Consider the following 25,056-nt stretch of genomic DNA (forward strand, 5'->3'; position numbering starts at 1 on the left):
GCAATGGAACAGGATGGGTTTTTTTGGATTTGAAACTGGACCGGATAAATGATCTCTGAGCTGCTGTATATAGTTTTAAATAGTTTGTTGCACTTTTTTAAGTTGCACTTAAGGGGGGTTGATAGAGGTTTTTAATCACACAAAGTCACAGGACTTACTTTTCTTTTGTAACTAGCTAAAAAAGGGCTGCGTTTCGGTGGACAGATGAAGGTTCATAGGAGCCCTTTCTCTTAGAGGGGACAAGTACTTTTCCTTTCCCTTACGAAACATATGGAGTAATGGTGCAGTCAACTGAAATGCTGCTGCTGGGATTTGAGAACTTTAATTATTTTTTTTTACTTCCCCTCTACTGGAAGCTGTGTGCCAAAGAACCAGTGTCATAATTTCTCCCTCTTATTTTTTTTCCTGCTGAGCTGATGTTGCATTGTTGCATATCCCAGCTGCTCTTTGTGGGGTTTCGTGAAGCTGTGTGTGAAGTCTCTACCTCATTGTAGTATATGCAGGCAAGACTGCACTCTCCTACAGACGTGTGGAGTAAGCTGTGGTGTAGTTTTTGGCACATAATAAACATGTTGCAGCAAAAAAACCTGTCTTGTGCTCCTTCCTTATGTGCTTCATGTGAGATCTTTACAACCTCAAGGACCATAGTGTCTCTCAGCTCTCTGAAACAGCTGAGAGAAGCTGAGCCTCAGCCTGGCATGGTGGGGAATGTATGGATGCTGTAAGTGACTCAGCTGGAGGGTAGCTCTCTGCTGGGAGATGTGTTTTTAGATACCAATTACTAAAGGCTCCTTCAGGGGCTGCCTTGGGCCCCCTGGGCACAAGCAGCCAGGCTCCAGCTGGAGCTCCCCTACTTAGAACAGTGTGTTAATGAGGCTAATGGGAATGTCCAACCCCCCTGTACCTTCCCCCCTGCCCTTAGTGGAGGGGTGACACCTTGCTGGGGCATTTGACAGGGGTCATGTGCTCCAGGGCTCCTCTCTACAGGGTTTCAGAGGGCTGAGCATGACCTGGGTGCAATGGGGCTGCCCACAGGGGACACTCCTGGGTGCCTCATGCCCCCTTCAATCTCCTGCAGTGAGTAACTCCACAACCACCCCTCATCTTTTGGAGCTGTGTGATGCTCCCATGGGGCCAAACCCCCTTCATGGGTGGTGTGAGTTTGTGGGTGCTCTGTGTCCTCCTCCATCACAGCCTAATGCGGGACCAGCTGGTGTTACCCAGGGCACCTGCTTCCCCTAAAACTTGGCTGTGCTGGGGCTGCTGCAGCCCAGGGGAGCCGAGTGGTGCTGCGGACTTTGCAGCCCGGGGCCAGGGATGGATCCTGCCCCCGGGGCTCTCGGGCTGCGCCCCGCGGCAGCGTGGGCCGCGGTGTCAGCGGGCGCTGGGACCCGGGGGGAGCGCTCGGAGCCCCGGGCTCTGCCCCTCCCCGCCGCTGCGGGCGCCCTCCGAGCCGCAGGGGGGCGCTGTGGGCGCCGCGGGATCCCGGCGGCCCCGCGCGCCTCCCGGCAGCCTTTGCTCTCTTTCCGCGGCCGCCGCCGACATGGTGGGTCTCGGCCGCGCCCGCCGCCGCCATCTGCCGCCATCCGCCGCCGGGGCCGCTCCGCCCGGGGCGCTGAGGGGCTTCGGGGAGCGGGGAGGAGCGGGGCGAGGGGCTGCGGCCTGCGGCGGGGCGGGGGGGCTGGGGCCGGGGGGGCCGGGGCTGGGGTGAGGCGTGTTGCTGAGGGGCCGCGGGCTGAGGGAAGCCGGGCCCGGGTTGCCGCGGGGGTCCGGCGGGGCCTGAGCGGTGTTCTCCCCGCGCTCTGCACCCGCCCAGGGACGCGTCCGAACGAAGACGGTGAAGAAGGCCGCCCGGGTGATCATCGAGAAGTACTACACCCGCCTGGGGAACGACTTCCACACCAACAAGCGGGTGTGCGAGGAGATCGCCATCATCCCCAGCAAGAAGCTGCGCAACAAGATCGCGGGGTGAGGCACGGGGGGGGTCCGGTGCGTGGTGTTTGGACACAGGTGGGTATTCCTGCCGCAACCTGCATTCGAAAGTGATCACGGTCTTGCCCGTGGCCTGGTCATCGATAGTGCAGGGAGAGAAACGCCGAAAGCTTTCCCGTGTTTGGGGCGGTCCGTCCCTTCCCTCCCAAACCCTGTTGCTGTCGGACACTTCTCTGTCCCGGACGTTCCTCGGAGGTGGTGGGACATCGCCGGGGTCGGTGGTGGGATGTTGGTGGTGGGACAACAGCGGGGTTGGTGGTGGGGCCTCCGTCTCCTCAACCTGCCTCAGTTTTGGGAGCACGAGGGTGCAGAAGGGAGACATGAGCTCTGGGAGTGTCAGGGAATCCTGGATGGTCCTGTGTCCCCCGCAGGTATGTCACCCACCTGATGAAGCGTATTCAGAGGGGACCCGTCCGAGGCATCTCCATCAAACTGCAGGAGGAGGAGAGGGAGAGGAGGGATAACTATGTACCCGAGGTGAGGCTCTGCCTGCGCTCAAGTGCCTGCTTCGGTGTCTGTCTGTCCTGCCTCAAAGTGTCTTCTCCATTAGTGGCTCCAAATTTCTTCAAACCAAAACCTCAGCCAGGAGGAGCTGAGGAGGGTTTGGGTCAAGGAGGACTGAGGCAGATTTTGGCCTCGTATTGGGGCACTCCTTCCAAAACTGCTGCCTGGGGTGGGAGGATTTTTTGCATTTCAAATCTGCTGCCAGTCGGCGAATGATATCCCTCCTCAATTTCCTAACTTAAAATTAGGAAAAATATAACTTGATGGGACTGTCGGGATATTTCAGGAGGATATTTCAGAGTGACTTAAAACCTGCTGTACAGCAGATGTCACTGAAGAGCGGGAATTGGTGAAACGCCCTCTGATCTTGAACCTGCATTCACAAGGGGTTGAGGTCTCACCCATGACTCGGTCGTTGACAATGCAGGGAGAGGACCTCCAAAAATGTTTGGTGGGTTCGATCCCGTCCCTCCCAAACCCTGTAGCTTTCAGGCACGGTACTTGTTGCCTCTCTTTCAGATCTCCCTAGTCAGCTTCTGGTAAAGCTGCTGGCTTCTGTGCTGCACACAAATGCTTGTTTCTGTTACCTTTGCTCTCCCAAATCGTCAGTGCTGGGGTTTGGTTACGTGGAAGGTTATTTTAACAATGATCTGGGAGGAACAGGTACAGTGGTAGGATATTACGGGAGCTGTGGCAGTGCAGTAAGGTGGGCTGGTGTCATCTCCCTCAACTGGAGATCTGCCTCAGGAGTACCCCCCCTGCTTTGCCTTCTTGGTTTCATAGCCCAAGGTGAGGTGACACAGGTCCCCACAAGAGACCAGGGCTCAGTTTGACTCCCTTGCTCCTGACAGCTAGAAATGACACGTGAAACACCAGAAGCTCTATGCAGATCCTCTCAGAGGTGCCTCAGTGCCCTGGATTTCAGGTGTCAGAACAGTGCTGACTGGCACAGCTGGTGTTGGAGGCTTGGAGAAACCAGCTGGGGTGACTGTCCATGTGTTGCACATAGTGACCTTCCAGCTGCCTTTCAAAGGCAGAAGGAGGTAGTGCTGGTGGGAGAGGTCACTCCTGGAGGGACCTCGAGCAGGGAAGGAGCGTCCATGCTGTGGCTGTCTATGCAGCATTAGCTGAACCCGTGTTACTTACAGTTTCTTACAAAAGTACTGGTGTGATGTAGCCTCTTGGGGAAGGAAGCACACAAGAGATCAAGGGTTGGGTTCCAGAGAGGGTTGGAGGAGGTTGCTCTGCTCAGGTCCTGGGGGTGGGACCACCCAGGTGGTCACTTGGCATTGCTGTCTGGCACCGCGGTGGTTGCGCTCCAGCCTTGGGGACTCGCATTGCAGGATGAGTGTGAGTGTCGGTGGTGATCAGTGGGACCAGTGCAGTTGTGGACCTGACCCCAGCTCCTCCCAGCAGCATTGGCATGGAGCTGGTTAGGCCTTGGGTTTCTAAAGACTTGCCATAAAAGAGGCTCTGTTGCTGATGGCCTCTCGATGTTTTGGCAGGAGAGCTGGACTCCCATCGGGGTCCTCCTGGCTCATTCTGTTGCTAGAGCCCTTCCCCATAATGGGCAGTGAGGTCTTGTTTGCAGTGGGACGGGACCAGAATGGGGGTGTGGGGACACCCCGGTGGTAGCAGGGACATGGCTGTGGGGCCTTGTCAAACTGCGTCCGTCTCTCCTCCGTCCCCAGGTCTCTGCCCTTGACCAGGAGATCATCGAAGTGGACCCGGACACCAAGGAAATGCTGAAGCTCCTGGTGAGTAGCCCTAGCTGTCCCCCTGCCTGGGGTAACCCTGTCAGGCTGGTGGCATGTCCCTAGCAGTGATCCTGCTGCCTTGAGGGGCTTGATGGTGTCAGATGAAGGCTTCAACACTCTGGGCATGTGGTGGGTGGTCCCTCCACCCTGGGACCTGCAGGTGGATTAATTCCTGTACACTGTTGGGAGGGGAGGGGCTTTGCCCAGGACCCCGCTAGCAGGGTGGGTGTGCTCCTTGTCCTCCCCTCCTCCTGCAGCACCTTAGCGTGCTGACCCAAGAACCTCCTCGTCAGCTCTCGCTTGGGTGGAGGGTTCACCCATAAAAAGACCAGATTCCACCCACAGATGAGCTGATCTCTGGAGTTGGGGGGTCGTCTCCCCTTCTTTATGGAGATGTGCATCCACCCTTCATGCTACCACACAGCACCTTCATGCATCCCACTCCCGCAGGGAAGAAACTGCCTCTGCCCTTGACAGGGTCAAGCATGGGTGGAGGGCAGGGCCCCCAACTGATCCCAATCCTGTGCTGTTTTCCAGGACTTTGGCAGCCTGTCCAACCTGCAGGTGACACAGCCCACAGTGGGGATGAACTTCAAAACGCCCCGAGGAGCTCTCTGAGTCAGTTGCTGTATGTCACTTTTCCAATAAATGTGGGGAAACCATCTCAGCCGGCCTGGTCTTTGGAAGCCTGCGTCCCCAGGGATGAGGAGGGAGGGCTGGTTCCTTAGGGTGCTGTGTCCCAGATACAGGTGTCCGAGGCTTCGGAGTGTGAGGAGGACTCAACACCTTCATGTTTGCTGTCATCTTTTTGGGTTCTTTCCTGGCTGTTTGGGGTGTGAAGTGCAAAGCTGTTATTTTACAGGCTTTCCTGCGGTACACAGCTAGGAGAGGACAAATGTGGTGGCTCCTCAGAGCTTTTTGGAGCTCCTTGTCCTCGGCGCCTCCCAGGTTTGCCTATGCCTCCTCTGAGTGGACAGCTTGGGGTCATGCTGTGCCAGAACAACAGTTGCCTTTTATGACCGCGTTGGTCACTTAAGTGCTTAAGTGAAAGGGAGAAGTCTTGTTGCTGGTTTTCTTTGTATGAGGGGAGTGAATTGCGATGAGCAGAGTGCTGTGTCTGGGGGTGGAAGCTCCCCTGTAGAGATGGGCCCTGGTGAGGCTTGTGCTGTCCTTCCCCAGCGAGGTGCTCCATCCAACAGTTTCCCCAGGGTGCAGCAGAGATGTGTTTTGAGGCTCACCCCTGCCCCTAAAAACTGTCCTGCTATGCAGAGGCTCTCCTTGGAGGCAGAGACCTACAGGTCTCAGTGCTGGCTGTTGGCATCATCCAGCACCATGACCTGCGGGCAGGGTGCCCTTGGCAAGGGCAGGCAGTGCTCCTGGGCACCCTGGCTGGGCGAGGGTCCATGGGTTTTCCCTCCCTGCCTGTGTGACCGGCTCCAGCACGACATGGGTTTTGCTTAGGAGAAGCCTGGAGCCCTGCACTCAAAACCTGTGCGAGCCCACGGAGCTCCCTGCGTGCCCTGGAGATCCTGGGCCAGCCCCTGCCTGTCCTGCTAGCCCCATGACAGCGCTGGGTCCCACTGGTGAGCGTGTACCATGGCTGGGTGCTGCTGTGCCATGGGGTGACTTCTCCCCTCTCCCTGCAAGGAGACCTCAGTGTGTCCCTCCAAGGAAAACTACTGTTTGCAGCTACATCTTGAATCCACTGGTACAAATAAAAAGACAAAGGATTTGTGTTTTGGGGAGAAATGTCTATATTTAAGTTTGCTGTGGAATTTGTTTTAAATAGTTATTTAAAGAAGAAAATTTTTACAGTAAATGTAGCCAGGTATTTAAATATATATTGAACACACTGAACTACAGTCAGGATAAGCCAAGCAGGGATATTTTATAAATCCTCTAAGTACTACAGAGTTTTAACTCAGAATTTGCAGCTCGATACCACCAATCTCTTCACTGTTTAACTAAAACATGGGGAGAATGCAGACTGATGGGTGAAATAACCATCAATCTGCAGTAGAGAGCGAGCAAGCAGGCACCCCAGTGTCTAACTATGGGATTGAATTTCCAAACACGAGCGATAGCTCTCTGGCAGTGAAGTTTTTGATGGGAACAGCCACCTGTTACTCAGAATTTTCTCTTCATTTTAGTCTTCATGTCAGAGTAAATGTTAATTTCATTCTGAATCCAGTACACTGTGTAACCTGAGGTGCCAGGAATGAAATCACGGAGCTCTCCGACATATTTCTTCATGTCACGAGCAGAGGTGTAGCCTACAAAGGGAAAGTGCAGGTCTTACTGGAGAAGCTGCCCTTTTCTCTGACGAAACAAGGACAATGGAAAATGCAAGGCACAGAGAAGGGAGCGATTCCAGTCGCACCCTCAGTGTTTCTGCTGCTCTGAGTACCAGGAGGAAGCAAGGAGCACACGGGGGGTCCCTGCTTCATCTGCAGTCATTTTCAGGCATATTTTCCACTCCTTAAAAGTCTACCAGTGCCAAACGTTACCTGTCACCATGTTATTCATCGGGTATTCCTGGAGGGCACAGTATGGAAATTGCCCCTGGGCACGTGCTCTGGAGCTTACTTCTTCTTCGCTGCTATATTGGGGGGGAAAAAATCTGTGTTACTTCCTACGCGTTGGGGATCTCTTGAAATCTGGGGCACGTCCAAATCCTACTGCCAAGGGCAGGAGTGTACCTTCTGTCCAGGCCTAGTGGACAAAAGGCCTCCGCTTCTTCCTCACAGCCTTTTATTTCTGCCTCCGGTTCATCTGTCAGATTTTCGTTGGGCTGTGAGTATCAACACAGAGTTGAGTTAAAATTGTGCCCTGGGTACCCTGCAGAACACTAGAGATGTGATCCGAGAGCGCAGTATTTTTAGGACTTGTGATTTCAAGCTTGATTTAGAATACAATTTTAAATCTAACCACATTATCGCTTCAAAAGCACTGAGAAGTTGCTTTGAGAAGAAAGTGGGCAGTGTCTCGGAGCTACACGGGGAAGGAAAATGCTGCACGAAAGGGCTGAGGTCAGACCTCAGCAATCAGCATCCCCGGAAGGATGTGCCAGGTCAACTGGACGTCTGTTTGGGTGAGGAGAAAATCCCTCCTGTGCATCCCATGCTCAATCTGGTGCTGTCCCCCCTGGGATGTCACACTGGTAGGGATACACACAGCACAGCAAGCACAAGAAAATTTGATCCTGTATTTGGGCTGAGGGTCTGGGATGAAAACCAAGGTCCCCGAAGTTCATACAACCAATATTTTTTTAAGCTACACCTCCTGTAGTATAAATTTCTCATCTTACCTGTTCTGCAAGTGAATCATCCGCCTGCTCCCAAATAAAGCTACCGATTTTCCTTCTGATTTCTGCTATGAACAAAAAATAAATTACTATGAGAGCATCAAATAATGAGACTGTGCGGCAGTTGCTGCCTGTGCAAGCCCCTGCCTCTCACAGGTGCTAGCAAATGCAGTCAGGAGCCCTGGCAGGAGCTCACTGCATGGTGTTGCTTGCTAATACAGTACAAAAGATGAAGCATTAGTTCCTCTGTCCCTGGGGAGGAAGAATCACTCCCACCAGAAGGAAATTCCCTCCATCTACAGCAGAAGAAACTGGAGGTTCTTGTTTGCACCCCCAAAAGCCTGTGCTCACAGGGGAACCCCAGGGGAGCCAAACCCTGATTTTTTTTTTTTCCCTGTGACCTTCTTGCAGGCAGGCAGGTGGTAGGATGAAGTGGCCCAGAACCACTGATGGCTTCGCTCCTGCACTGGTGCTCGCCCATGCAGAGAGATAATGGGAGTGAAAGACTGTAGCTCTGCCCTCCAAGTAATCGAGGCTCTCATGTATTCTGGAAGAGAAAAAAGACAGCTGGTTTCCAAAGGTAAGCCTAAAAAAAACCCAAGCCAAAAAAAGTTTGAAGGGATATTGTCATTAAAACTGACCTGCTCTGACATTTTTGCCAAAAGCACCTAATTTTCTGTAATTCTCTAACTATGAGCCTCTACCAGCAACATCCTGTTACAGTCCTGGCTGCTGGCACCTCCTGAGAGCAGCCTGGAGGAAGGACACTGGGGACCAGGTAAACACGTATTTTTAGGGACTAAATGGCACAGCTCCACAACCTGCTCTCAAGACGAGACCAGTTCTTTGTGGAGGGGGGAAAATGTGATTTATTTATTTATTCTTAACCACACTGGTCCTGCTCAGGCTCCAGCGTGGTCCCCAAACAGCAGCAGCACTACAGCTGAGCGAGGAAGGGTGTGTGGAGAATGCTCAAGCACTCACTGTCCTCCTTAGAGGGGAACTAAATGTTGTTTGTTGGGTTTAAGGGTATGGATAATGATTACATTTTTCCAAGAAATAATCTGAATATATACATTGAATATATATATATAATATATATATATAATTATATATAGTTATATATAATTCCCCCTGGGAGAACAACCCAGACCTGCAGGATGCTGTGGCAGAAGGAAGGTTGTTACTCTGGGTTTCTTGTTTCTCAGGATTCCCCTCCCGAAGCTGGCATGGGTGGCTGAAGGATTACAAAAATCTAAGCCAGTTTTAAGCAATCGTGTTAAAAGAAGCTGCTTAGTTCAGCCTAGCAAAGCCTGCTGCAGAGCACTGCAAGAAAACATTGCAATTCCCTTTCACATAAATAAATTTGCATGATATTGAATATATATAAATATTCACTGGGTGGAGGAAGATGCTCAATAGCCTTTCCTTATATTTGTACAAATGTTATGGAGCTCTCTGATTTTTTTATATTAAGCAAGCAGAAGTAGCAATCCAGCCCTTTTCCAGCCATTTTTACCCCCATATAGGCTTTCACAGAGTTAACTCACACTGCCTTTTTTGCACCTGGTTCCTTCCTTGGGGATGGTGTTGCCTCTATTTTAGACCCCAAGTTTTCCAGTAGATCAATTCAAAGGTAGCAAGAAAGCCAGTAAAATCAGTTTAATTTATATTGGAGTTAAGCCAGCCTAATGCGTGGATGGTTTTTACAGCCATTTTTCTGTTTTGCCTAGGTACAGTTTAGCGTGGGTGTGACTTCTCAGACCCGCACTAAGCAGTAAATGCCTAGCAGACCTATACCAGGCGCTTTAGAGACACCACCCTGGCTTTTAAAAGGATGCTGGCATCCATTAAATACTTTACTTTAAATACATTAAAACTGTTATCTATGCCTTTGTTTATCTTTCGCTCTCTATATCCAACCGTCGGTGCAACCACGACCCTCCAGCACGCTGCGTTCACATGAGAGACATCACATGGAGAGGGCTCAGCGTGAGCATGAAATGGGGCCACATGCATCTCCAGAGCAAGGAGGCTGCTTCTGGCATGGGGGTGACACGGGGTGGGGGGTGGGGGGGGGTGGGGGGGTACAGCCAGGGGACACAGCCCACCTGCGGGTGTCCGGGTGGGCAGCGTCACTGCTGAAGAGGTAGTCAGCATCCCGCCGGTGGGTGAGTGCTCCGCCGCCGGCTGCTGCGGGGGAGAGAGGGGGTGAGGAGGAAGGTGGATGCCCCAACATGTCCCCATCTCGGGGTGGCCCGGGAGGCGGGACAGCTGCCCGGCTGGTTGTGGGGCCACAGGGCCAGGCTGTGAAGTGGGAGCTGTGACAGGTCCCATTGAGGGCTCTTCTGGACTTTTCCTCGGTGTGGGGGCACCATGGCCTACCCCGGCACCGGGGGACCTGCCAAACCCATGCTCTGCCCTGCCGTGGAGGGCTCAGCCCTGCTCTGGCCCACTGAAGGGTGACAGGGTGGTGCCACCATTGCACCTCCAGTGAAGGGTGACAGGGCTGTGCCCCCACTGCTCTGCCCCACCAAGGGGTGACAAGGCTGTGTCGCCACCGCTCTGCACCACTGTGGGCGGAGAGGACCGTGCCCCCACTGTTCTGCCCCACCGAGGGGATGTGCCAGCTCCGTGCCCCACTGCTCATCTCCGAGGCGCCGCCGGGACCCCTCACCCCACAGCTCCCGTGGGCCCGGGCTGACGCTCTGCGAGAACCAAGCGCGGTGGCCCCGGAACATGGCGGCGGGAAGCGGCAGCAGCGGCGGGAGGCGGAGCCCCGGCGGCGACAGCGGGAACCTGAGGGGCAGCGGCGGGAGGACGCTGGGGGGGGGCGGGGCAGCGAGCTCTGAGGGGCAGCGGCGGCGGGAAGACCCTGAGGGGCGGCGCCCTGAGGGGTGGTGGCTGTTTTCAGGGCTGGTCCACCCCGAGTCGTTCAGGCACCGGCAAGTGAAGCCATACAGGTTTCAAGCTGCCCCTCACGAGGGCTCCCGGCCCCTGCTGCCACCTCCCTGTGCCTGTCTGCATTTGGCTGAGCACCCCAAAATGGCTGCGGGTGACCCACACCTATGCACAGCTGGGCCAGGAGTCGGGCTGGCCTGGCTGCCCTAGGGTTTGAACACTGGTGTCCAGGGCATGTTGATGCTCAACCTCCTCTGGAAACCCTCCATGGCTTTGACCAACTTGCGTCACTCCTGGAAAGGGGACAGGACAAGCTGAGGGCACAATGGAGATGGCATCTGTGGCTGACTTGCCCAGGAGAAGGCAGTGGCAGAGCTGAGCAGCATCAGCGTCAGTCCTCTTCACTCCTGCCATCTCCCTGCACCATCTTCTGACTTTCTTCCAGCTTCTGCAGAAAGGTGAGGCAAAAGCCTTCATACTGTGGCCTCCTTCACTGCCTGGTCCTCATTCCTTCCCTCTGTCCCATGAGGGGAATGAGCTCCCCTGAAGATGCTCTGTATTCATGTTCTCTGTAGGTGGTGGCAAAAGAGGAGGTAGTGAGAAGACAACGGCAGCTGCTTGCCTGGATTTTGTGTCCTCCCATGCTGTCTGCTGGACTGGAGCCTGGAGCTACCTCCCAGACCCCATCCCCTTCAGATGGTGTGTGCTTTGTGCTGCAGAGGGAACAAACTAGCCTGCCAAGCAGTTTGTGGTCACCAGTCGGGGCAAGTCCAGCCCAGCAGGACACAATGGGCAAGACAGAGCCACATGAGGGCTCAACCTAGTCTCCTCCATGCTCAGATTTTCAGCATGTCCCAGGAGACAGATGTCCTAGTGCACATACCTAAGCAAAGCTTGAGTATGCCCCAAATGGTCGTTAGGTGTCAGCAGTACTAAAAAGTGATGCGGAAACCATGGTCTTTGATTCTGACTTGTTTTTCATCAAGTTTTTACACAAGCTGAAGAATTACTTCTCACTCACCTTCCCATGAAGGGCTTGGTAATACTGTCAAATTAAAGGATAAAAAGGTAAGGAGAGGTGTTAGGCCACAGTATAACTGCTGTGTGCTACAGGTAAGCCTGGCTTAGTTGAGCTGAAATGTGCCAGGCTGTGTCAAGCAGCCAAGGCTGCACAGCCCCAGGCCAGCCCTTCTCTTGCAGACACCATATGAATGTTTTGGCAGAAACATGCTGTGGATATTCACCTTTACCCAGCTTGCTGTGGTTTGCTTGCTGGAGAGGGAGTGGATGGCAAACTCCCACAGAGCTAGAGCTGCTGTGGCAGAGCTGGGACTGGGTGCACAGCAGCATCTCTTTTGCTTGGTTCCAATTTTCTCTGTGGACATCTGCATTCAGCTGTGTTTCTTGAATGACTTATCCCCTCCTCTTACACCCTATTCCTTCAACTTTTTTCCCTACCATGCAGGAACTTGTGAAGCTTTAAAAACTCCAGAGATGTGACATTGAAGATGTTGGACTTCAAAAAAGTTCTCTGAAGTTGTTCTCCTAAAAACGTTTGTATTTGGTTGACTCAGGAAATAGTTTGCTGGCAGCAAAATTGCTTGTAATTCATAAAGCACAAATGAGGCTTGTTTCAATGCTTCAGAGTTGCCAAGATAACTCTCAACAACCCCATCCCCTGGGAACTTTTGCTGACAAGGCAGCAGCAGCACAATTCCATCCCTGGTACCTTTGGACCACCCCTTCAGAGCAATTCAGGAGCCTGTGGCCAGGCAGATCTCACATAAACCTTTCATTTTTTCTTTTTTTTTTTTAAATGGAAAAGCATTCCTGCACCTTCTCAGCAGGATAAAAATGTGCACCTGAGCATGGTGCCACCACCACCCAGATGCACCCACAACCCAGCACCATCAGAGCCCATGAAATCAGCTTGGGTTATCATACCACTCTGAAGAAACACTTTAAGGACTCCACTGAAATCTTTCCATTTTATTTAGATAAAAATCCTTTACAATTCAGAGAACTAAAGAGTAACAATTGTTTTTTTAATCAGTAATATGGACATTTATAACTGTGCTCAAAAGAAAAGCCTAGCTTGTGTACTCCTTTGGGTAAATATTTTAATGATAAGCTTTATTAAAGAAGGAATTCTGTAATTAAATCATTTGCTCTTCACCATCATATGCACAAGTGAGATGTGAATAAAGGGCAGAAGCTCAAGATGATTTTGACTTGCAAGGCATAATTCTTCAGACCTGCATGAGGGAAAGGAGATTGACATCAGTCACTCTGTTCACACCTTCAACTGTAATTATTTGGGGGAGGGGGAAAGCATTTTCCACAAGGGAACTCCAACTACAGAGTCAGACACTCCAGACTCTAGCAAGGTCACCAATGTCCCACCTTCAATCAAGCTTGGCATCCCTCACCATCAGTGACCTTCACACCAACATCCCACCAAAGCCACTGCATGCCACACTGCCACATGGGCACAGCACACCTCCAACCCTGCCCTGGGGCCAGGTTTCCATCCCCACTGCCCAAAAGCAAGTGACAAACCAGAAGAGTGGTTGTATGTAATTCTTCAGAGCTCTGTTACTTAGAAATGTCTGTATGTATCAAATCACAGGTCCCTTTACCTCAGCATCCTGTCTCAAGCAGCAGTTAGAAGCAAACACTTAAGCACTTACAGCATCCCTTCTAAATATCCTTCCAATCCAACCATTTTTGGCTCTAGGGGGATCTCTTGAGCCTTTCCCCAGCCCCCAATATCACACCTCAGCTTTTCTGCTACAAATTAAGAACCTTTTTTCTTCTGTTGAACCCCACTAGAAAGATGGTCAACTGACCTCCATTTTCTCTTGTCCCTGGAAGCCTAACAACCCTCCTAGCCTTTGCTGCTCTACAGCAAGGAAGGGCTGGAGAGCTTTAGAGGGAGAGCAGTGTAAGGCAGTGACAAGTAAAGGACTCTGATCCATCTACAGCTTCGCAAGAAGAAATGCCCAAGGCAGTTTTTCCAATTTGCAAAGTTTGACTCATGATTCTGTCTGTCTAAAAGCCATCAATAACATTTTCTGGTCCAACGTGGAGGGCATTTCAAGTGAGGTCTTGCCAAGGCTTGTACTGGGCACAGTTAATAATTATCCAGCCTCTACCGGGGTACATAACTAAGGCATTTCAACCATCATTGCAACTATGTCAGCTAGGCCATGTATCTTTAGTTTTCTTTTCCCTTTCAAGGGTTAAACTAGTATTTACCCAATTGCTAAACCCAGATCAGTTATCCCCAGACAGTTTGAAGAACCCAAAGCACTCGGACTGTGAGACACCAGTGAACCAAGACTGCTTCTGGTCTGGGAGCAAGGTACTGATATGTGCCTCATAAATCCTGCGTTACCGAGCCGACATGCTGCCTGCCGCAGGGTTAACCAGCCTGCCTCCCCCCAAGTCATGGGGATTTCCACATATGGCAACTTCCTCCTCACCAGACAGAAGACAGCACCACAGGGTCTGGAGAAGCACTAGAGGACACATGACAACTCTGAACGGTATCTGGCAGACACACCAAAGACATGTGGGGAAGTTTTGCTCCAAGGGGCTCCTTTCTTTTGAGCAAAGGAGACTCCTATAGACAAGGTATAGCTGAGAACTAGCCAAAGCAGTGGCTAAAAAGGGTGTGGGAAAAGCCCCACTCCCAACCAGTGGCAACACAATAGATATGGGGTGGTTTTTCAGTGGTTGCTTTTGTTCAACTCTGTAAGCTACAGACTGTCCCCCACAGAAAGCAGTCCATGTTCCCCTTACCATCACGGCATGGAACATCAGCATAACTCACCATGATTATTCCAGACACAGCTTAGAAGTCTTCCTCTGCAAGAAAGAAGGGGAGAGCGTTAGGCTTTGGGGCAAACAGCACCCCCTCTCACCCACCACCACAAGCCCATCCCTGCTGGAAACAGCCCCAGTGCAGTAACCCAGAGAGCTACCCTTGTTTGGCTGTCTCCTTGCTGCAGCAGGCTGGGTTACCACAATCAGTCCCCACTGCTATGTCCTTCTTTATATCCACCAAATATAAAGTCAGAAATCACTGCATGACCCATCTCTTTCCAGGCAAGTTCACCTAGAAAGAGGTCAGAGTGCTCCACTAAGAGTCAGCAGACACAGCATAACCAAACACCTACAGATAATACCAAGGCATGTCTTTTCCGCTACTAACAAACTCTCTCACAGATACATATACACAGCCTTTTCAGCAGCCCAGCTAAAACCAATTTTTCATCTACAGCACAAGACCTTAAAATCCAACCCATTATAGCACCATGTTTCCTGAGAAGGGAAACAGAGACACTGGGCTATAAATTAACAAGCTCCAGCTTCTGCACATGAACAGCAGCAGTTTGAAAGCTCGAAGAGGAAGGCACACAATACCCCATCGGAATAACTGCGGCTCTCTGAAGGCAGAATGGGCCACCCTGCAGACATAGATGTCTCCCTTCTTGGGGGTGAACGGTGCATACACCAGGCGCTGGAAATACCACTTGTCATTGAAGGACATGTCCGTGTACTGCACGTTGCTCATGGGCTCCCCGTTCTTGAGAAGGGTGATATCAATCTTCGGAGGGTGGAAACCACTCACGAAGCAGTTGAGGGTGTTTTCCTCTCCATATGCGGCATGTTTGCGGGAGTACACATCCACCTTCGGTGCCTCTGGAGAGGGGAGTAAGAGGGTAGTGAGAAGCAGGGCTGCAGCAGGCATGGCGTCAGAGAAGCCAGTACCCACCCACCTAGGCACGGTAACTGGTACTCTCACAGCACCTTCCCCCCCCCGACCCACACCGGTAACAGGGCCCTCACCACCCCCCCTCCCCGGTACCGGACCCCTCACAGCATCTGCTCCCCACCGGTACCAGGCCCCTCACAGCCCCTCCCGCCCCGCCGCTGGTAACCGGTACCGGGCTCCTCACAGCACCTGCCCCCCGCCCCCCCTCAACCCCTACCAGTACCCTCACCCCGCCCGCCCCACCGGTACCAGGCGCCTCACAGCACCCACCCATCCATCCACCCACCCTCCCGCTGCCCGCTGCCCCCCGCCCATAACCGGTACCGGGCCCCTCACCCCCAGCAGGGCCCTTCACGCCGCCCCGGACACTCACCATCCGCTTCCCCCAGGCCGACCAGCGCGATCAGCACCAGGACCCCGACCTTCAGCACCAGCTCCATGGTCGCCAACCGCTCCACTCCACTCGCCGCACAGATTAGCCCTCCCTACTCGCCTGCCGCCTTTTATACCCCCTGCCGCGCGCTGCCAATCGCGATGCGAAACTGTCCACGCGTCATCAGTCTCCAGGCAGAGAGGGAGCTGAGAGGTTACGCGAGCCCGCCCGCCTGCTGCCAGAGTCGCTTTCGCTTTCGCTTCCACTTCAGGCCTGAGGCACCGCCCGGGGCTTGGCGGCCACGGAGCCACCCCAGCAGCCCGGCCGCGGGTGGGTCTGCCGATGTGGCTGTGCCCCAGGCCCGGCCTGCCCTGGGGCTTTTCCCGCCCCAGCGCCTGTTCCGCACTTGGCCTTCACCTCAGGGATGGAGGAATCAAAGGCGTGAGGCAGTACCGGGCCCCAGCCACCGCTCTGCCAGGCCTTGAGCCGTATGCCTGCAGTCAGGAACTGCCGCTGCGAGTAGGTCATGGAGCAGAGGCTACAAGGTGCTCACCTGGCTCCTGCTCCTCACCAAAAGGGGGGGTAAAAAACACCTCTTATGGAGGATTTTGCAGCCAGGGCCAGTATTACGCTAGCAGCCGATGCTGGCGCAGCCCAGCTGCCTTCCTTTCTGGACTTTGGCTTGCTTTTGAAGCCTCTGCGTCAGTGTCTTGGTCTGGTGGCTGTGGGATGGATTGACTCTGCCATTCAAGTGCAGCACAGACTCCCTGACATCAAACACAAGAACCCAAAGGTCAAAGAGCCAGGTTTTCTAGTGCCTCCTCCAGAAAAACTATGAACACCATAGCCCAGCTAGGCTAGGTACGCCTCTGAGTGGCTCTATAGCACCACAGGCGCTGCTTAGAGAAGTACAGCAGCTTTGAATAGCAGCGTTAAGAAAACTAAGGTTAAAAAAGAGAAGTGAACCAGTATTAAAGAGCACATAGATATTTTATACACCTAAGAGCCTGGCAGCTGCCATTGAGCGTTTTCACTGTGAGATAAGGGGACACAGCTGTCACCAGAGCCTCATCAGGGATCTCAGGGCTCTCACAGAAATCAATGCTAACTGCTGTGTCGGTGGCTGAGCCGGCATTGAGGGGGTCACTGCTCTGGAGCCTGACCTGCAGGCTAGTCTGGCTCTGCCCAGATGAGCGATCCCTGTGGCTCGGGGATGATTAATTATGTAAATAGCTGATCGCAGGACATGGATCCTTTCTCCATGCTGACACTCGGGCTCTCCCTGTTGGGATGGGAATCCCTGGAGAGGACTCTGCCATAACCAGCAATACCTAGCAGACTTTCGCAGTAAAGAGAAGCTGAACCATGAGTTTCTTCCACATGACATTTCTAAAAGGCCATATTGGTTTGTTTCCAACAGCCAAATCTTCCTTTTTAAGGGCACTTCTACTTTTACTAGCAGAGAGAAATATTTAAGGAGTGGGTGAGGTCTGACACAACCAAGGCACTCCCAGCATTTGGGGGGATGACAGCAGCCCACTGCACTTGACGGGACACAGAGATTTACAGCATCTTTGCCTTAGTTTTGCTCCCCTGTGCTTTCAAATCTACTGCTGTAAATCTTTGAGGTGCGCTTCCAGCTGGACTGCCCATGTCCTGCTGGTTTTCCATGACTGCTCAGGGTCGTATCAGTTTGGAAAATGCCCTCGCTAGCAGGGAGCAGCGACAGCGGGCTGGGGTTTTCTGTGCCCTGAAAGACGCAGGTGTTTGCAGTTTTACACCCCTTTTCGCGGGTGGGGTCATTAAGCCTCACCCTCATCTTCCCCCGCAGCTCCATCCCCTTCCCTGCCGCACGCACCGCCGGCAGTCCCGGCCGCGTAGGCGGGGCCTAGCCTAGGGGCGGGGCGAAGAGACTGCGCAGGCGCGGGGTGCAGCCGGGCGCCGCCATGCTGTACGGCAAGCGCATGCGCAGCGGCGCGGTGCCGCCGGTGCGGCGGCGGCGGTCCGTAAAAGGCGGCGGCGGGGCCAGCCCGGCCCCGTAGAAGGACGCGGGCGGGCGGGCGGGCGGCGGCGCGGCATGGCGGAGGGCGGCAAGCCGGTTGTGAGTGCCTGCCCTGCTCCGCCCTGGCATGCTGGCCCGGCCCGGCCCCGGGGCCGCCTCCTTTCGCGCTGCCCCTGGTCACGCCCCCCCCCGCCCCTCCTCCTCGGTGCCGGCACCCCCGGCGCCGCCCTTCCCGGTGCTGCCCTTCCCGGTGCTGGCTCTCCTGGGAGCGGTCGGTACCGGAGAAGACACCGTCCCGGAGGTGCTAGTGCGGTGTTCTTCCTTGCCTTGTGCTCGGGTGCTATTCGTGCCCTGGTAGCGGGGTGTTCACTCTGAAGCCTAACGGTGTCCCTCAGCACCAGCCACGCTGGTGCTGTTCTATGCCGGCATCCCCTGCGCTGGCAGGGGTCAGCGTCACCTCTGGGCAGCTTCAGCCCTGGTCCTGGCAGGCTTCAGTGGGCTCCTACCCTGTGCTGAGCCAGTGTGTCCTGCCCTTGCTGGTAGTGCCGGTGACTCCTGCTCTTCCATTTCCAGCTGTGGAGTCTGGGGTTTGCCTGGCATCACCGGCAGGGTCGGGGGGAGGTTGGGTGCCTCCTGCTTGGGGGCAGGTTAGGGTTACCCTATCCCTGCCTGTCTCCCTTAGCGGGGACCCTGCTGCTTTTGACTCCAGATCCTTGAGGACTACCTGCTGGTGGAAGATGCACCTCTGCTGGAGGAGATGGCTGAGGAGGATGAAGAGCTCGACCTATACAATGAGATGACTTTTGGGTTAGGTAAGATCTCAGGGGAGTCTCCGGGCTGGGGAGATCAGCCAGCATCCAATGGGGTGATGAGGATGGAGCAGGGGGGTGAGGAAGGTGTCCTCCTGCCTGGTGAGGAGCTGGGTTGGGAGCAGGGACCCTGGTGGGCACTGCCCAGGCTCTCACCCACCCTGACATGCTCTGCTTCCCCCCTCCAACACCGAGACTCCACTGAGGAGGATGCTGCAAAACCCCTGATGCCTCCGGAGACAAGCCCTGAGCTGGCCAAAGCAGTGGCAGAGGAGACGGAGGCTGGGGAGGAACTGGGGCCCAGAGCAGCTGAGCAGCCAGAGGAGCTGGGAGTACCCCAGGAGGAAGGTGGGATGGAGCCGGAGATCAGCTCTGGGTTGGAGGAAGAGGAGGAGGAGCTGGGGGCTGAGGAACAGGAGGAAGACCAGGAGCCCTGTGAGGAGCCCAACGACCTGGGAGACCCGGCGGTGATGAGAGCAGTGCAGAGCAAACCCACGCTGGAGGTGACGTGTGAGCGGAGAGGGAGGGGACCTATGCCTGGCTGGCAGGGACCTGCTGCTCCCCCCTCCATCCCCACACCTGTGGGTCCTGCCCCATGGAGGGCAGTAGGGGTTAGTTTGGTCCCTGCCCAAGGGAGGAAGACCTGCTGCGCCAGGGCTGAGTATGTGCCTGTAACCTCTTCTTTGCTTGCAGAGTCAGGACTCAGCGGTACTGGACAGCAGGATTGGTGCTTGCTGGGCAGAGTTTGGCAAAGAGGACGTGGTAAAAATGTCCCCTCCCATCCAGTAATGAGGCTGAGTGGGTCCTGCAGTGTCCCCTGTCCCTCTCATCCTGTCCTTCTTCCCTGTGCTGACTATCTCCCTGTCTTCCAGCTGGTGATGGATCCTCCAGTGTGGGGCTCCTGCCTGGGCAGCATCCTGCCCCACCATGTGCTGGAGGTGGGTACCCCCAGCCAGGCCTTCAGGGAGTTCCTGGTACCCTGGGCCAAGCATTGTGCAGACTATTTGGGGTGACTGGGAGACCTGCAAAGCCTCATCATAGGTCTGGAGGTGCAAGGATGTGTCTCTTGGGTGCCAAGGCTGTGGGTGGAGGTGCTCACCCTAAGCAGAGCCTGGGTTCGAAGGCAAAGCTGTTGGGTTTGGGGGGACTGGGACCCCTATGCTGGGTCTGCCTGTGGGTCCCCTGTTGTTGCACACTGCCAGAATGGGAGTCTGGCTGGTGTGTGGTCTGGTTGAGCAACAACCAAAGGCTTTGGTGAGCTGCCTAATGCTGGGGGACCTAAACTGATCCCAGCTGGGCCTTGTTCCCATCTCCTGCTGCTTCCTCCCTGCAGGATAAAGCCATCCTCCAGGTCCTGGAGAGGCCACCACCATCCACTAATGTGGCCCTCGACTTCCTCGGCTCCTCTGTGCAGAGGGACTATGGGGGCTCTCCGCGGCTCAAGCGCCCCGACTTCAGACTGATGTCCCCCAAGTCCTTCCCCCAGTGCTTTCTCCGGCAGGTAACAGGTTTTGGGGGCTCTTGCATCCCCTCTTCCTCTGCCCTCCCCTCCCCAGAGGTGCAGCCTCAAGGACAGGCTTGTCCCAGTGATGCCTTCCGTCTCCTGCCCTGCAGCAGTCACCTCTGATGCCTCGCTCCTCATGCTCCCCTCGGCCCTTCACACCAGCTCGCAGACCCTCTCCACTCTTTGCTTCCAACCAGGTAATGCAGCAGGCTGTGTGCCACCACTGTGTCCCCTCTGAGGTGGCCCTGGAGTGGCAGGGGATGGGGACAGTGCCTCCCCAAAGCTCTGCCATCCAGGGCAGATTTTGCAGCTCCATCTAATCCTGAGCATGCATCTCTGGTGTGTTGACGATGGGGAAAGTGGAGCCACTACTGTGATCATTGCTTTATAAATCTGTTTGTCCTGATGTCCCCACGGGACCTGCACTGGGCATGGTGTTGTTCTTGGTGTTACATTGTGGGACACTGGTGATGGACCTGGGGCTTGCAATCCCTGGTGACACGAGGGTCCCTTTGCATTGCCAAGCCTTAGCAGCAGGATCCTGGAGGGTATCGCCTTGCCGTGGTGCCCCATGTGTCCCCTCCATGCAGGGAGAGGGTGGCCCCTGTGAGGATGGGAGCCAGAAGTCAGCATGGAGCTGGCAGACCCCCCCAGGACCCTCAGAGGAGGAAGGCTCAGACACCTGAACGCTTCTTTCTTCCTCTCCAGACCACAGGGTATGCGGCTCCGACCCCTTTCCGGCCCATGTCACCCAACATCAGCAGCCCGCAGCGGCCTCTCGCCATGCACTTCGGACCTATGTCTCCCTCTTTGGACCCCACTCTCTTCTTCAGTCCATCAGCCAGTGGCCAGCTGAACCTCAGGTAGCAGCACAGTGAGTGGGGTGCCTGGGTGGGACTGGAGAAGCCCCACAAAGCAGCTGGGGCCGTGTCCCCCCTCTGCGGACAGCTCTAGTGCAGGTGCTGAGTCCTCAACTCCTATCTGGTCTCCCTTGCAGTGTGCCCAGCCATATGACCCAGCTGCACCCTCAGCACCAGCGGATCCTGACCCAACGGCAGCAGCAAGGCACGCAGGCGCAGAGGTAAGGGGGTCCTAGGCCCCTGGGGAGCTGTGGGGTGGGGGTGGGGGCTCTGGGTAGTCACAGCAGGCTGTGATTTTCTCCCATGCCAGCAGCTCCCCCAAGAAGCTGTGGTCTCCTAAAATGGACCCTTGTGCTGGGCTGATGACCTCCAAGGAGAAGGACTGGGTTGTCAAGGTGGAGATGATCCAGCTGCAGAGTGAGAACATAGATGATGACTACTACTACCAGGTGAGCTCCTGCTGGCAGCACCAGCTGATCCTGCTCCTCAGGGCCAGGGCTTCATCCCTTTGGGAGCCAGAGGCTCCCTGAGCTTGTGGTGGCTCTCCTCCTGGCTATGCCTGTTGTTACAGACGTACTACCAGCGTCTGGAGCGCAAACAGGTGGAGGAGGAGCTGCTTGGCCGGCGCAACAAGCAGGAGCCCCCCAAGCTGGTCACACCATTCATCCAGAAAGTGGAGACGTATGACTCTGGTGAGGGCCTGGGGCGGGGGGCTGGGCAGGAGGTTGCAGGACGTGGTCTCACCATGTCCCATCTCTCTTCCAGTGGTGCGCATCGCGGGCTCACTGGGCCAGGTTGCAGTGTCCACCTGCTACAGCCCTCGACGGGCCATTGATGCCGTGCACCATGCCCTTGTGGAGGAGGTACGTGAAGGGGAGCTGGGCTGGTTGGTGCCTTAGATGCCTAGTGATGCTGCTCTGAGCTTTCCCCAGGCCCTGGAGCAGCTTTAACAGGAGCTTTAGGAGTCACTGCCCCAAGCCACGGAATGGGGTGCACGGTTGGAGCGGGTGCCACCTTGGCAGTGGCAGCTTGTCCCTTGTTGAGGGGTGGGATGGGGCTCTGGGCAGTTGGAGCTGGCCATGGCCTCCCCATGGGATTGCTCTGTATTCTGAAGCTGCCTCTGATCCCCAGGGAGCAGCTGGCCCAGTGCTCTGCTGGCAGCGGTGTCTGGTGCTGGCTGTAACTGTTGTGCCTTCCTTTCTCCCCTCCTGAAGGCTGCGGGGAGCCACCGGCTTCGGGCACTGCACAAGATTGAGAAGGTGAGCAAGCTGCGATTCAGGGCAAGATGGGATGACATAGATGTTTGGTTTCCTTCCAAGTAGTTCTGCAAGGGTATATCTGCCTGGGCAGAGGTCCTGGATAACTGGCAGGCAGAGGATGCTCCAAGCTGCTTCCCTTACCCCATGTGGTTTCTCCAGCTCTTCCTGCAACTGCTGGAAGTGGAAGAGGTGCAGCGGAAGATGTCTCTGGCCCTGGAGGAGCAGCAGCAGCCCTGTTGTCAGGAGCAGAAGAGCCAAGAAGTGGAGTGTATCTACCAAGCCTTGAAAATCAGGGCTTGCAGCAGTGAAGAGTGAGTTTGTGCCATGGGGAGAGGGGAGCGGGTGGCACATCCTGGTCCTTGCTGGGCTCACGTGGTCATGGATGAGTATTCTCGGTGATGGTGAGGGTTGGATCCTGTCCTCTGTGTGTCACGGTGGCCTGTGCTGACCCTGCCCATTAGCTTTGTCCTTCACTGGAGCTGATGCTGGTCCTTCTGGGTGGTCAGAGATGCTACAGGTCCCTCAGGATCTGTGCCAATGGAGCCTGCATCCCCAGGGAGGCAGAGGATGAATTCCTGCAACTCCTGTGTGTGCAGAAGGGCAAGAAGCTCGTGGCCCGGCTGCTGTCCCACCTGACCCAGGAGCAAGCGGAGAAGATCCTGTTGACCGTCACCCATCACCTGCCCTTCCTCATGAAGAAGGATGTGTTGGACGAGGCGAGCACCTCCAGCCAGGGCAGGGGCATCCCAGGCTGCCTCCTTCCCCTGTTGCTCTTGTTGGGGGGGGCACCCTGGGCAATGGGGGGACCCATCTTGCTGGGTCCCAGCATGGCCAGGCAGCTGGTGGGGTTGACATGAGGCAGGAGTCTCTTTCCTTCCCTGAGGAGGAGGAAAAAGGCCTCCAGGAGGGGTTAAGGCAGTCCCCCACCCCAGGGTGGGGGGTGTGCAGCATTGACCCTTGTGTCTCCCTGAGGTGTTGGGATGAGGCTCAGGGATGGGGCTGTGGCCATGATGGGTGAAACAGTCTCAGATTCCTGCTCTCTCCTCTGCCCTGCCCAGTCTCTCCCCCTGCTCTACAGCCCATTGAATGAGGTGGTGGGCAGGATGACCTTCAGCAAACTCATTGAGGTCCTGCAAGAGATGACCAGGCCTCTGCCCAAGTCCCCTGAGCTCCCCCTCGCCATGGCCTTGAAGAACCAGGTAGGTGGCCCCAAGGAGGGCCAGAGCCATGCGGCATCCCCAGGGTGCCACCACTGCTGGCTGTGATGCTCCTCCTGGTGCTTCCCCACAGTTTGGGATCTCCTTGCTCTACTCCCTGCTGAGCCATGGCGAGAGGCTGCTGTCCTCTGACGTGCCACTGGAGCCACATGACAGGGACTTCGAGACGTGGTGAGGGGCTGTGCAGATGATGGGGTTGGGGTTTGCCAGCTGGTGAGGCACTCAACCCCCTGTGTTGATGCCCCTAGGACAGACATAGTGTTCCTGGTTGCCCGGGAGCTGTCGCAAGTGCCCAAGGCCTCGCTGGTGGAGCCTCTCTTCTTGCCCAGCAACCTTCTCTCGCTCTTCTGCCGCTACCTGGACAAGCAGACTGTCCACCACCTGGAAGCCAAGATGGAGTGAGTACTGCCTGGCACAGTACTGCTTCTGCCGGGGATCCCTGCAATACCATGCAGCAGATGGTATTGGATTGGGGGCTCACTGCTTCTTGTCCCCTTGGGGACCCCATTGGACACAAGTCTCCAAACCTCCACTGGGCTGAGCTGATCCTTGTGGCTTTGCTCCCATTTTTAGTGATTCTGGGACCGTGCTGGCTGGTGCTGGGTTTTGCGTTTGCATCAGGTTCACTGCACCTTGATAGCCTATCCCTGTGGGATGAATCAAAGTGGGGGGCAAAAAGCTGGGGGGATCCCCCAGCAATTTAGCCAGCAGATCTAGGGCACCCTGGGGTGGTTGGGCAGGTGGGCTCCAGGCAGCTGCTGGCAATGTGAGTGTGACAACCTGATGCTCCAACCTTGTCCTTTCCCTGCAGGTGCTCCCCACTGCTGTCGGAGGCTGCCATGCCATGCTGAGCCCTGGGAGCTGGGGATGGGAGCTGGGGCCAGCGATGCTGGGAACGGGCAGGGCCCAATGCTGTGACTTTTGAGTTTTGAAGTGAACACTTAACCCTGGTGCAGGGCACTCTGGGTGAACCAGGCACTGGCAGGGCCAGTGCTCGAGGGCTGATGCCGACCTGCCCTGGTGCGTGGGGCATGGGGAGCACAGGGAGGCAGGTGACTTATTTTGGCCTCGCACCCAGCAGCAGTGAGTGCTGGATCACGGTTGGTGTTGAGGTGGGGACTGCACAGGGGCGCTGGGAGCACCTGGGGGTGAGTGACTTTGTGTATGGCACTTGAAATAAAATAAAAAGGTGATTAACGAGCTCCTCTAACTCCTGTGGGCAGCTTCTGCTGTAAGCACAGGGGTCCTGGGGGCACCGCCTGGCCATGGAGACCCTTGGTTGGGGATGGTGGGGATCTGAGTGTGCAGTAAAGGGGAAGGAGAAGTGGGGAGGGGATGCACAGAGGACCCAGAAAGAGGATAAAGGTGGATGGAGAAGGCAACATGCTCAGAAGGGAGCAGAGGGGATCAGAGGACCCATGTGGCTGGGGGACAGGGGGCCATTGAGCCCTCAGGGAGAGGAATGGGCTGAAAGAGAAGGGATGTGGTGGGGAAGATGGGGTCAGAGCTTGCCCTGAGGGGAAAGGAAAGACCTGTGCATGCAGGAGGGCACATCTGGGTGCATATGGGAAGGATATGATGGGGGATCTTGAACATACATGTGTGGGTAATAAAGCATCTCTTCTCTTTGCTGAGCTCTCAAAGGCTAATTAGTCTAAAGGCTTGCAGGCATGGTCATGATGAAGTACCTTGAAGCATCTTTCTGAGCACTTTAACTGACCATGGCTACCATAAGCTGATCCTCACTTCTGTGTCTAGGGCTGAGGGGGTGGTGCCAAGGTGCAGTGTCTGGTC

The 25,056-nt window shown here is 55.3% G+C and overlaps 4 protein-coding genes and 2 non-coding genes across 7 annotated transcripts; 4 read left to right on the top strand and 2 right to left on the bottom strand.

Moving 5' to 3' along the window:
• The first annotated feature begins 1,508 nt into the window (after positions 1-1,508).
• RPS17 (ribosomal protein S17) lies at positions 1,509-8,008 on the top strand. Of its 2 annotated transcripts, XM_075714163.1 has the most exons (6): positions 1,509-1,546; positions 1,817-1,968; positions 2,364-2,469; positions 4,188-4,253; positions 4,791-4,881; positions 7,969-8,008. In XM_075714163.1, the coding sequence occupies exons 1-5, from the start codon at positions 1,544-1,546 to the stop codon at positions 4,869-4,871; spliced, it is 408 nt and encodes a 135-aa protein (XP_075570278.1). In that variant the 5' UTR covers positions 1,509-1,543; the 3' UTR covers positions 4,872-4,881; positions 7,969-8,008. The 2 variants fall into 2 exon arrangements, with proteins under 2 accessions (XP_075570278.1, XP_075570276.1); XM_075714161.1 differs by lacking the exon at positions 7,969-8,008 and having other exon boundaries at positions 4,791-4,917.
• Positions 2,029-2,160, top strand: LOC142594035 (small nucleolar RNA SNORA71). The gene has a single exon (XR_012831237.1). It is a non-coding gene; the product is annotated as a small nucleolar RNA SNORA71 (small nucleolar RNA).
• On the top strand, positions 2,868-2,991 carry LOC142594036 (small nucleolar RNA SNORA71). The gene has a single exon (XR_012831238.1). It is a non-coding gene; the product is annotated as a small nucleolar RNA SNORA71 (small nucleolar RNA).
• On the bottom strand, positions 6,381-10,298 carry TERB2 (telomere repeat binding bouquet formation protein 2). The gene is made up of 7 exons (XM_075714215.1): positions 10,235-10,298; positions 9,669-9,750; positions 7,959-8,104; positions 7,561-7,622; positions 6,953-7,044; positions 6,761-6,852; positions 6,381-6,526 (listed from the first exon to the last, which is right to left on the bottom strand). Exons 1-7 carry the CDS (start codon positions 10,296-10,298, stop codon positions 6,381-6,383), a joined length of 684 nt encoding a protein of 227 aa, XP_075570330.1.
• A 2,134-nt stretch (positions 10,299-12,432) lies between these two features.
• Positions 12,433-15,724, bottom strand: B2M (beta-2-microglobulin). The gene is made up of 4 exons (XM_075713714.1): positions 15,612-15,724; positions 14,887-15,165; positions 14,294-14,328; positions 12,433-12,713 (listed from the first exon to the last, which is right to left on the bottom strand). Exons 1-3 carry the CDS (start codon positions 15,676-15,678, stop codon positions 14,315-14,317), a joined length of 360 nt encoding a protein of 119 aa, XP_075569829.1. The 5' UTR covers positions 15,679-15,724; the 3' UTR covers positions 12,433-12,713; positions 14,294-14,314.
• A 1,964-nt stretch (positions 15,725-17,688) lies between these two features.
• Positions 17,689-24,266, top strand: PATL2 (PAT1 homolog 2). Its single transcript, XM_075714116.1, is given in 19 exon segments — positions 17,689-17,712; positions 18,323-18,425; positions 18,612-18,925; positions 19,116-19,184; positions 19,295-19,360; positions 19,756-20,025; positions 20,028-20,123; positions 20,635-20,789; positions 20,924-21,007; positions 21,097-21,235; positions 21,358-21,478; positions 21,552-21,649; positions 22,001-22,045; positions 22,205-22,356; positions 22,602-22,761; positions 23,104-23,244; positions 23,336-23,433; positions 23,511-23,660; positions 24,074-24,266. Coding segments are annotated over 19 exon segments (2,325 nt in total). The 3' UTR covers positions 24,114-24,266.
• The last annotated feature ends 790 nt before the right edge of the window (positions 24,267-25,056 follow it).

The sequence above is a fragment of the Pelecanus crispus genome, chromosome 7 (genome assembly GCF_030463565.1).
Source record: "Pelecanus crispus isolate bPelCri1 chromosome 7, bPelCri1.pri, whole genome shotgun sequence".
In the NCBI taxonomy this organism is placed as follows: domain Eukaryota; kingdom Metazoa; phylum Chordata; class Aves; order Pelecaniformes; family Pelecanidae; genus Pelecanus; species Pelecanus crispus.

Bases quoted from the DNA above. Each gene is read 5' to 3' on its own strand.
- TERB2 (XM_075714215.1), bottom strand. From the start codon at position 10,298: ATGTTCCGGGGCCACCGCGCTTGGTTCTCGCAGAGCGTCAGCCCGGGC. The intron at 9,751-10,234 runs GTGAGGGGTCCC...TCTCCCCCGCAG, and splicing joins GGGCCCACGGGAGCTGTGGG to CAGCCGGCGGCGGAGCACTC. The intron at 8,105-9,668 runs GTGGGCTGTGTC...TTTCTCTTCCAG, and splicing joins GCCCACCCGGACACCCGCAG to AATACATGAGAGCCTCGATT.
- B2M (XM_075713714.1), bottom strand. From the start codon at position 15,678: ATGGAGCTGGTGCTGAAGGTCGGGGTCCTGGTGCTGATCGCGCTGGTC. The intron at 15,166-15,611 runs GTGAGTGTCCGG...TCCCCTCTCCAG, and splicing joins CGGCCTGGGGGAAGCGGATG to AGGCACCGAAGGTGGATGTG.
- RPS17 (XM_075714163.1), top strand. The intron at 1,969-2,363 runs GTGAGGCACGGG...TGTCCCCCGCAG, and splicing joins CTGCGCAACAAGATCGCGGG to GTATGTCACCCACCTGATGA. The intron at 2,470-4,187 runs GTGAGGCTCTGC...CTCCGTCCCCAG, and splicing joins GGGATAACTATGTACCCGAG to GTCTCTGCCCTTGACCAGGA.